This window comes from Nannobrachium achirus (genome assembly GCF_963921795.1).
Source record: "Nannobrachium achirus genome assembly, chromosome: 4".
NCBI classification, from domain to species: domain Eukaryota; kingdom Metazoa; phylum Chordata; class Actinopteri; order Myctophiformes; family Myctophidae; genus Nannobrachium; species Nannobrachium achirus.
In genome coordinates, this window is record NC_137813.1 from 44,626,720 (window position 1) to 44,638,422 (window position 11,703).

Sequence of the window (11,703 nt, forward strand, 5' to 3'; positions counted from 1 at the left end):
GAACACCATTGCCATAATGGCAATGGTGGAATATCATTCACTTGTCAATGAAAAAGCACAAAAGTAATTGCATGAGGACATCTTCAGAAATGTAGTGGAATTTGAGAAGAACAGTTTGATATGATGATATATTTGATAACATTTCTAATAGTGCAATCCATTGTTGTAGTGGATTCTGCCTTTCCAAATTCATGAGCTGGTTCTCAATGACTCCAAAAATCTTTGGAAAATATTATATGCCTATTTGTATGAAAAATGTCTTAAGATCTTCTTTTGTCACTTTAGAAATGTGCAGATACCCTGTATACATGCACTTACACTGTTTAGTGTTGCACATGAAGCGAATCATCTGGGGACCCCACAACATCTTTCAGGGATCCCCCTAGTCAGTTTGAGAATAACTGGTCTAAACTTCTGATGATATTTCTAAACACTGTTGATATAACATGAATGAAATATCTCATAAAACACTCAGAGTTATTCATGTAAACATTTTGATAACCTATGACATTTATATGACTGATGCCTCTTTACTTGCATTGGCCAGACTGACAGTATTCATATCTACTTTATTCTGAATAGTAACACAATATATGAAATCTTTTTTAAACAAAACATTTTTTTTAATAATAACACCAAATTGTGAAAAAATATTTTACAGCAGTATACACAAGGGGCTACCTCCAAATTCATATTGTACACTTAGAGGTAGACCTTTAATACTTACAACTCAGACATCAAGAAAGGTCTCATCACTCTTTCATTGCATCAAATCCCTCCTTGCAGTCCAATTTCCAATCTACAGTGTCTCCAAAAATAAATATGATTTACATCTGCATAAAATATTGATATGGCTGTACAAACATTATATTTGTAGTTACTAATTTGGATCATAAAGTTTAAAGGAGTAGTTCATCCCCAAAATGACTTTTTTTTCCTATTGATTAGTCACACCATGGAGACTGGGGACCCAAATGCATGGGCAAGGATGGGGACCCAAATAAGGCCCTGGATGGGGACCAGAATCAATGGGGGTAAATTTAGGGTCAAGTAAATTTACCCCCATTGATTCTCACACAAATGCATTTGGGTCCACATCCAGGGTCTTATTTGGGTCCCCATCCAGGCCCATGCATTTGGGTCCCAATCCAGAATCAATGGGGGGTAATTTTACTTTAATAAATGTTTTGTCTTTTGTCAAATAAAAAACAATATTATTGAACTCAAGTCTCCATGGTGTGACTAATCAATAGGTAGTTTTGGAGGTGAACTACTGCTTTAAACACATTTATGTCTCATAACCCCTGACCGTAATACTTAGTCTATCCGGAAATTAAGCTCACAATGCATCACATCGCAAAAATAGCAGATCTACAAGTTCACAATGCACCACAAGCTTATCTGCTATTTTCATTGTGCAATGCTGATGTAGCCTAGAGCTAAGTATAACTTGGGCTTAACACACAGTATAACTATAGTATAACTTAAGACAGTAAAATGGTGACGTCACAAACTCATAGTAGTGCAGAGTGATTGCAGAAGTGAGTGCAGAATGAGTAGGCTGGTTACAAAGAGGTTGAGAAACTCAGTGGAGTTGGCATGTGCAGGCGCAAATGTTCACAGCTCTGGCCACAGCTGGCATGCTCTTTCAAATGTCACACATTAAGATGAGAGGCCGATGTTGGGTCAGATCAGATCTCGTGCCCGGGGTTTATCGGTGTTCATTTCAAACGACAGCGATCCTCTGTCTTGCGACCGGGCCCGGTATATCCCGCTGTGCCAAGTGAAATATCTCAGACCATTACAAATGAGACCGACGTCTCGCGATTCTAGCCACCCACGATCTCGGGGGGGTGGTGCCATGAGAGACGTGACTAGATGAAGATTCCGCCCCCTCAAGAGGGATAAAATCAAGAGTGTTTTTCTCTCTCTCTCTGTCAGTTTAATTGCCATTTGTTTAATGTTTTGACAATGAGGGTGTTCCAGGTGATCCCCAGCTTAATGATGGAGACCAAATGGTAACCAAAAGGACTATTATTTATACTAAAGGGAATCTTTCTCCAAAATAATCAATTAGGCCTACCGCATGCCAGCAAAGTCAACGAGCCAACGACCCAATTAGCGCAGAAGTCCTGCAGCTGCGGTGTTCTGACTCGCTATGCTCCAAAATCCATTTTATTACCTAATTAAATATTAAAACAGCGAAATTAAACAAATATATTCGCTATAGTCTATAACAAAGAGTCTCTCTCTCTCTCTCTGTCTGTGCCATATTTGTAGCTAATAATGCAGTATTGATACTTTTACTTAAGTAAAGAATGGGAGTATACTTTTTCCATCACTGCGCAAATTAGACTACAGAGGCGCACATGGGTATGGTAGGCCTATAACGTACCTTGATTAGGCCTACAGGAGAAAATAATAAAATGTACTTCTTAAAATGAATTCATCATGCTTGTGCTTGTTGCTAAAAAGTAGGTATTGGCAACATGACTAGTGTATCGCATGCATGCCATGTTACCATACCTTAGCATTTGCAGAACTGACGCTGCTGGCAGCCGGAGGAGGAGGAGGACATTATGAGCGAGTGTGCAGGCCTATTCGTGGACTCTTTTTATTCTGACTTTGGTTGGTGTTATTACTGTTATGTTGATATGATTGATCTGAACCAAGCTGGACCCAGTGGATTATGTAGTCTACAAGGAAGCACGTTGGCTGTCTCACCCTGTCTGTCTGTCACAGCAATGGATTAATTGGTAGAAGTTGGTGTTACATTCTTCTTTCGTTTATCATCGTCCTTTGCACACAAGTGATAACTGCGCCATCATGACAAAACATTATAAAAACAAAGGTAGGTTGGTAGTCTTCTAGGTAGGCTACTGTGCGCACACTGGCCGCTGCTCACTTTATAGATATTATAATTATATATTCAGTTATGTTTTTGGCAAGCGAGACGCGAGATGTGACGCGCATCCAGCAAGACACGGCTGAGAGTGTCGCATGATCTCCAATATCATTGATTGACCAGTGTCCACTCCTAAAAAGCATCAACCAGCATTTTAACGGCAACCAGCCAGACATTAAACAGACATGAGCTTAATCAGCTAATAGCAATTATGAATGTCCAAACCTCGCCGTTGTGGGCGTGCAGTCGCAGAAAAAAAAAAGTTTAACCTCTCGCTTTTTTTTTTTACTGTCCCACCAACATCCAAGCATATAGAATAGGGACAGGCCTAGGTTCCTCAATATCATTTAGCTGGGGACCCCCTGGAACTCCCCAAGGACTGGCGGTCCTCTTTGAGGACCAATGAACAAACTGACAGAACGAGAGGCGCAATGCCTGCAGCCCGCGCGTAAAAGTAAAAAAAAAAAAGGAATGCAATGGAATGTCTCTGACTTTGAGTATTACATTATATGAATAAGATATTATATATAGGGTGTCTGTCTGTCAAGTTGCACAAGGTCAATTTAGAGCCCTTATAATACACGGATAGAACAGCACTGCCCTAGCCAAATCTGCGCAGCAAAAAAAAAGACACTGCCTTGTTGCCAAATGACTGCGCAGAAGAAAAAAGAAGAAAGAACGCTATAGGCTATAACGTTTTTGAACAAGTGATTACAACAAGGGAGAGAGTAGGCTAAAGTAAAAAGTAAGTAGGCTAATAATAATAATAAAAGTGTAGGCTGTGACAGAATAGCCTACACTCTGCGCAGCCTAAAAAGGGAGGAGCTGGCTTCATATAATCTGAAGCAATCCCGTGAGCTCATTCAGACGACAATAATTGTAAAGGATTCCTACCCGATGACCCGAAAATATCAAGCTTTTTTGATATTATCGTGAGTGCTCCCGACGAGTCCCGAGGTCATAAAAAAGCTAATTAACATAATCCGATCGTGTCGGGGTACTGTTCAAGCCCAAGACCGATTCCGGGGCCGACCAAACGATTTTCCCGGGGGGTCCTCCCGAAATCTGGTCGGGGATCCTCGGCCCCGGGATCGGCTCAATGTGAACGGGCCCTTACAGTGTCAGGATAATAAACATAATAGCATCATGCACCCTTTGTGCCTTTCAAACAGAGCAGAATGTCATAAGACCCCCCCACACACAGCTATATTTCAGTAGTACACTTATAGCCTAGCACAGCTAAACAATCCACCCATGTTAAAACAAGATGCAGTTAGTTAGCTGCATTAGTATAGACTGGCCAAGCCAGGCTAGTACACTTAACCCAACATCCCAAGCTGCAACTACTGAACTTCATATTCAAGTGCATGAACTATGGGAGGTTTGACAGGGATGAGGGAGGGATACTTCCAGATGGTTATGTATCTAGGCCTGAAGTCTGCCAGCTGATTCATGTGGATTCAGGCAGACGTAGAGACACATGGACGTGTCGTCTACCATTTGGACGTCACAGAACGGAATGGCAGGATGGCAAATCCAAAAACAATGACACGTTTCTATGGTGACAGGAAATGGGGGGAGAGATAGGGAGCAACACGCGGCAAATGTCATCCGGATCGGGAATCGAACTGGCGACACCGCCAGGCATCCATGCCTATGTGGCAATGCCTAAATGGTATACGCCTGGACCAGTAGGCCAGTGTGATTTTTAAGTACAATTATTTTGTGATCTGCAGGTATGTGTAAACATGCAGCTCTCTCTCTCTTTAAAATTAATGGAAAATTACCCCCGAAACACGAAGGTCATGATTCATTTCCAATTCATTGTGTAAAAAAGTGACAGAAAAAGCACTTATGGCTGGCTGCATCCTTTTCTGCAATAGCACAACATATATGTTGAATTTCATCAGCTCCAGGAAGTGAAGACAGGTTTCAGGCATACATCTCAGCTGAATCTTTCTCAATTCAGCCACTTGCTTCATCTGATTGCTCCACAATCTCCAGAAGATGGACATAGATTTCAGGACACCCATCAGTCAAATACAAATATTCGGTTCTTGTTGTCCAGATCGCCCATGTTTTCTCCTTGTGTGAGAGAGCTACTTTACATCCAGTTATAAATCCTGCCGCTGAGCACAGCAAAAGTTACAATATTTAAACTTTGGACCGCGATGCCGTCTACCATTACCTTTGCCGGAATCTTCTACCAGCATCACCTAATGTTACAGTCCGCTCTCTCCCACGTAAAATGATATACTGTCTGCCCAAAACCATTTGAACACAGCATGAGTGGTATGCATCCCCTTGACTAAAGTGTTTGAGGGGTTCTGCATTCAAAGCAGTCATATCCATCCATCTTGTGGTAGAAACGGATGTGAGGCTAAGAGAGTTTGGTCATGGGGATGGGCAGTTGCATGTCCAAGCCGTTATGAGCTACGTTGCCATTCTGGGTGCTCAGTTTGGGCTTTTTGAGACTGTAGCTTCGTATCCTGGTGTTCTTGTAGTAGATTGAGTAGATGAAGACGAAGATGACAGAGATCACCACTACAGTTACAGCCACAAAGCCTGCTATGAGGGGCAGGTAGTCCTCTGTGATAAAAGAGACAGAAACACAGAAACACACCAACACCCCATTAATATGCCACCAGGCCAAGTAGAAACGTAGAAACGCCTCCATTTCTGACACCTGAAGGTCAAACGTGCCATAAGGATGCAACTATAAAACCTGTAATTAGAGACTTAAGAGGGATTATATGATTTCTATCTAGTTACCCGTCATATATATAAATTAGAACAGGGATGAAGGACAGAGTGCTCCTTCAGGAAATGCATAATCAATCTATTGAGTATTTGGTAGGAACCCAGTTAAGCGTTGCAAAAGAAAAGGAAAATATGGCAATGGTCAGAAGCAAGATGTGTAAATGAACATTATGAAACGTATGATACTTGCAAGGTTAATATGTAATATATTAGCACTATTAACTTTTCTGCGTCCACATGCGAGGGTCCACGGAAAGAGGACACCATATACTGTAGTTGTGATTTTACAAAAATGTTGTGTCAGCAGATGTGTCCAAGAGTAATCCAAGGCACGATCAAATAATCTTCCAGACAACTAAAGGACTTGTGCCATAGCAACAATTCTCACTCCCAACTCGTCACATACTGATGCAGACAAGTTTCCAACAGGGCAGGTTTCCAACAAGGCAGGTAGGTTATCCGTTTCTGTTGATTTAGCACCATTCCATAGGAGGCTGGAATGTCCGCATCTAATATGGAGCACGAAAGGTACCCCTTTCGTGCACCATATTGGCCTACAGTATGTGACGATATTCACGTCACATGTCTCTAGCGGACCCTCGCAGCTACACAGGAGCGGCAAGTACCGTATATCGGAAAACCTCTTCTTCTAAATGGAGGATTTGCACCTAGCTGTTGTTGTCATTTAGATTTTTGAGTTACTGACACTTTCAAACGGGTCCGAAACAAGTGAGTAAATGTGACACAGAGATCTATGTCACACGTGTTTTTACTACACTAAACTGTTCTTGTGTTACGCGTGTCCTAAAGGCAATAAGCCACACAACTTTCTAGCTTCAGACAGTGTCCCAGAGACCCAGTCTTTCTAATAACCGTATTTATTTGGGAACATATCGTATTTTACCGAAGAAAAATCACGCACAACTATATGCCTACTTTCTATCTATATTTTCTTAAAAGTTAACCACGACTGATACAATAATATAATAAAAAATATTCTGTTACCTTTTAAAATCACCTCCACATTAACGGTGCGGGAAGCGAGATCATTGGTGGCATTGCAGATGTATCGACCAGCTTCGGACACGGTGAGGTTTCCTCCAGTCATACGCAGCACTGAGCTGTGGAACCACTGGATCCTTGGTGGCGGGTTGCCATCGGCCTCGCAGACCAGGTCCACGGGATAGCCTCTGAACACTGGTATCTTCTTTGGAAGTTTTGTGGTGTTGATTGTGGGTTCATCTACGAAGAGGGAGGGACACAGTTAGACATGAGGTCTGTAGAACTGGGCAGAGATTTTCTTTCTCTAATCTGGGTCCCGAACGTGATATTTTTTCTGATCTATGGGCAGAAAAGGTTTTACATTATCTGCCAAAATTGTGCAATACTTTTACTGATACATGATAATACCATATACCTTTAAGTATAGTACAGGGTTTGGTGATGTTTTATGCTGTCAGAATTAGCTTTGTTTGTGTTCCTTTACAGGAGAAGTAAAATAGCTCCTCCTGAGCCTCTTCACCGTACAATCTAAGTCAATGAGGAGGCAGAGGAGCATATTTTAAATTGTCGATTTCTAGTCAATGGAGAAATTATTTTTAGGTTTCTGGCCCACCTTTGTTGTTACATCATGGCAGGGTAACTACACAAAGTGGTCTTGTCCTTTAATGTGCACACTTTTCATTGGTCTCCACTTTTACAGCCTAATAGAGTTAATTGTGGTCTATAAATAGAGAGGGGACTGCCCAAAAGCACCACAATCAGTCACAGCTGAAGTACAGTGGTTCTTTAAATTCCTCTTCCAAAACAGTCTGAAAGACACAGAGACACACAGACACACACGCGCACGCGCACGCACACACACACACACACACACACACACACACACACACACACACACACACACACACAGTACTATTGCTCTCACAGTAGACGGCGATGTTTAGGGGACTGGAAGTTAGAGGTCCTTCTTCTCCCAAATCCAAATGAGCTTCACATCTGAACTGTGCTCCGTTATGACTTCTGTCGACAGTAATACTGATGGTGGATGACACGTTATACGGTGCCCTCATGGATGACGTGTCATATGGTGTCCTTGTCTCGTTGCTGTATGATTGTGTGAAGGTGCTGATGGGAAGCCACCTCACAGCCAGCTTCTCTACAGGAGCAACGTTGATGATGTCACATCGCAGTTGGTACGACGTCCCCTCAACCAGCGGTCCAGTTTGATTCACAACATGGATGGAAACACTGTCTGGGGATTCTTGGGAGGAAATGTGCAACGATGTCAATCAAATCAGAATAGTTGAAATACAGATTATTGTCAAAAACATAAAAAGAAAAAAAAAACATAAAATACTTACTATACATAGTAAAGTCAAGAGGTTTCTCGCATTCTCCAATTCCGACAAACGTTCCGACACAAACAGGCCTTGGGTCCCAATCTTCGTGGGTGTCCACAGACCACTGGGTTCCGCTGACTTTGCCTTGAGGGACCCTCCAGTATATGTCTTTGGTGCTGGAGGGGTTGGCAGTGGATTTGCATGTTGCAACCCCATTGCCTCGATATTGTACCACCATCCTTTCTGGGGTTATTTCGACGGGGCATCCGGGCGTCACACCTGTGGAATTAAAAGTGGCGGAAAATGTCATTGCATTCCTTTTTTATATCCCCCTATTGTCTCTCTCTCTTTGCATGTCTACATAATACTCCCATGTCCATTGCTGAGACACAATGGTTAAGTCACTTAAAACAAAGGCTGTTAGCCTGTGACTCACAGTCAGTAGACTATAAAAATACAGGAAAGGGCTCAGGATCAGGAAGGATACCCCCACCCTACATGCACTGCGCGCACACACACACAATATACACAAAGTGGGCGCTTATGCCAACTTTATCAGCCCTAGCCTTAACGGCGCTATTTTCCTCTGGGCTCCAGCCCTTGTGAATGTGAAGAACATACCTTCAACCATTATGGACGTTTCCATTCACAGCAAGCCTATGCTAATATCGCCAGTGGTGGAAAGTAACTAAGTACATTTACTTAAGTACAATTTTGAGGTATTTGTACTTTACTTGAGTATTTCCAATTTCCAATACTTTTACTCCACTGCATTTCAGATCCAAATATTGTACTTTTACTCCAATACATTTATTTGAGACACATTGTGAGCTTGTAGATCTGCTATTTTCAAACCTTTAACCTTTTTTTACATTTGAACACTTGAAATGGGACATGTCTATTGCATAATGATGAGTACTTTTACTTTTGGTACTCTCAAGTACATTTTGATGCCAATTTACTTTTACTCGAGTAATATATTTTTTAATTCCCGACTTTTACTTGTAACAGAGTATTTCTACATTGCAGTAGTAGCCTATTGATACTTTTACAACAAATGAGTATAGGCCTACTTTTTCCACCACTGAATATTGCCCCTCTATAATGGTTGTATGCACGCGCGGTGCGTGCACGAGCACGCGCTTGTTGCTTCTAAAACAAAGACTTTCTCCTCAGGTTATTGTGCCAGTGTGTCGCGCGACCGAAAACAGCCGATCTACAAGCTCACAGCAGCGCGTTGCTATGCGACGTGTTGTGAGATAGTAGATTTGTCTATTTTCGGCACGCCACCCCGTTTCATTGATTTTTTCAATACCAAAACAAGGGAAACGTGTGACATAGATCTCTGTAATTGGCATCACATTTACTCACTTGTTTCGGACCCGTTTGGAAGCGACAGCAACTCCAAAATCAAAACGACTGAGAGAAAAGCAACAGGGTGCAAATCCTCCATTTAGAAGAAGAGGTTTTCCGATGCGTTGAAAAGCTGTCGCCCCCTCCCGTTATGTTCCGCTTTAACTAAAGTTTTCCTTATAGCTCAAGTTGGCTCAGAGCTCTTTGCCTTGGGAAGCAAGCAGCCAGCTACTGGTCGTGCTGAGTCTGTTACACGACTTCCAGTTAAATATCATAGGGGAGGAAGGAAACAACCCTCCCCCACTACTAGACTGCAGCCCGCCTGTATCTATAAATGTAAAAGCCTGTTACAGTAGCCTACGCAGTTTTTCCATGTTAGTGGTGCTTAGAATGGTGGTTTGTTGGGAAAAACAGTCAAAGGACCATAAATTCAAATTCATTTCAAATTGTTGGTATGAAAACAATAGGCTTAGGGCTTAGGCAATAGTAAGCCTATCAGCTGCCACAAAATATGCATTGTGGTGTTAAAAAATGTGTATCCTGTGGTAGCCGCCTACTGTAACCTAGTGATTCACAATTTCAAGTGTCCCCAGCTTGATATGCAAAGGCCGTACTGGACTCAAATTTAAATTAACACAGTGTAGATTGGGGTCCCATGCAGGGACTCCTATCTACACAGTGTTAATTTAGACCATAGACTGTACAAATGGATCTATACAGGTCCATTTGGTTGCTTACACCCCGCCACTCCGACATGTCTCCTTTCCGACATGTCTCCATTCCGACACTAACCCTATCTCTAACCCTAACCCTAAACGTAACCCCTATGGGAGTGTCGCCACTCCGACAATAAAGAAGTCAATTTTGGAGTGGCGACATGTCGGAATGGAGAGCGACTCCCCATTTGGTTCCATTTGTACACTCTCTGAGTTACAGATCTATATAAGGCCCATATCTAACAATCATTTAGCTGGGGACCTCCCAGAACCCCCGCTCCCAGGAGGGGCCCACACAGTGGAGTGCTGTAGTCCAGTGATTCTCAACCTTTTCAGGCCATGCCTCCCCAAAATAATCATATTTGAGGTCCAGGAGCATACGTACAACACAGGCTCTGATGCCTGATAGCGTGTCCCGAGTTCGAGTCCTGATCCTGACAACCTTTGCTGCGTGTCACTCCCCATCTCTCTCCGCATTTCCTGTCAGTCTCTATACTGTCCTATCAATAAAGGCAAAACATCCCCCCTCCACACACCACACTGCTGTAATCTATGATGATGACTTACCTTTAACAATGACTCTGGCTGTTCTAGAGACGTTCCCCCTGTTGTTCCCGGCATTGCAAGTGTAGGACCCCATGTTGTGGGCATTGGCATTGTGGATGTGGAGAATGGACACATTATCTTCATTCGTCACCTCTACATTGGGAGCATGGAAATAAATCCAGGAGTATTCAGGCGGGGGTTTGCTCTTGGAGACGCACTTCAGCTCCACATCAGAACCAACGTCAGCTTCAGCGTCCTCAAGCTCTGAAATCTTTGATGGTGGATCTGGAGATGAATGAATCATGATAGGTTAGATCAGGGGTCTTCAACAGGGGTCCGGGACCCCTAGGGGGTCCTCAGAGTTTCTACGGGGGGTCCTCCAAATCTTCCAATCTTTTTTATATTAACAACTTGAACCCTAGTGTCCATATTCTGAGATCTATTATAAATAGCAGATCTACAAGCTCAAAACGCCTCGCAGTGCGAGCTTGTAGATCGGCTATTTTCGGCAAAGAGGTTTGGTGTAGAGGGGAAAGAGAGCAGACTAAGTACAGAGTAAAAGGTCAAGTTTATTAGGTAATGACGGCTCAAGTGGTTAAATATCTGAAAACACAAATTGACATGTATCCAAAATACACTGATGATTGGGCTGCCAAACGATGAAACTAAATGGAATCTATGAAAAGGTTGTGGGGGTCCCTGCTTCATCTCTCTCTCAACTAAGGGGGTCCTTGGCCTGAAAACGTTGAAGACCCCTGGGTTAGATCTAGAATAAAGGTGGAAACCTTTTATGTCCAAAACTGGACACCAAAGTGGTAACTCCCCCCCCCCCCCCCCCCCCCCCACACACACACACACACACACACACACACACACACACACACACACACACACACACACACACAACTCAGTTTATTCATCAGTACATTTTGAGATTTTTCAGTGACTTACATGAGACATCAATCCTCAAGTTGTGACTGACATTTGAATATTCGTTTGAAGCAGTGATCGTATAGAGTCCTTCGTCGTGTCTTGTTAGGTTCTCTGGGAGGGACATTTCTTCCCCGTCTTTGTATGTAGT

The 11,703-nt window shown here is 42.8% G+C and overlaps 1 protein-coding gene across 1 annotated transcript; it reads right to left on the reverse strand.

Moving 5' to 3' along the window:
• Positions 1–4,989: 4,989 nt before the first annotated feature.
• On the reverse strand, positions 4,990–10,926 carry LOC308282928 (vascular cell adhesion protein 1-like; the record flags this gene model as incomplete). The annotated part of the gene is made up of 5 exons (XM_080723317.1): positions 4,990–5,494; positions 6,671–6,907; positions 7,593–7,928; positions 8,029–8,286; positions 10,644–10,926. The coding sequence occupies 5 exons, from the start codon at positions 10,924–10,926 to the stop codon at positions 5,286–5,288; spliced, it is 1,323 nt and encodes a 440-aa protein (XP_080579443.1). The 3' UTR covers positions 4,990–5,285.
• Positions 10,927–11,703: the final 777 nt, after the last annotated feature.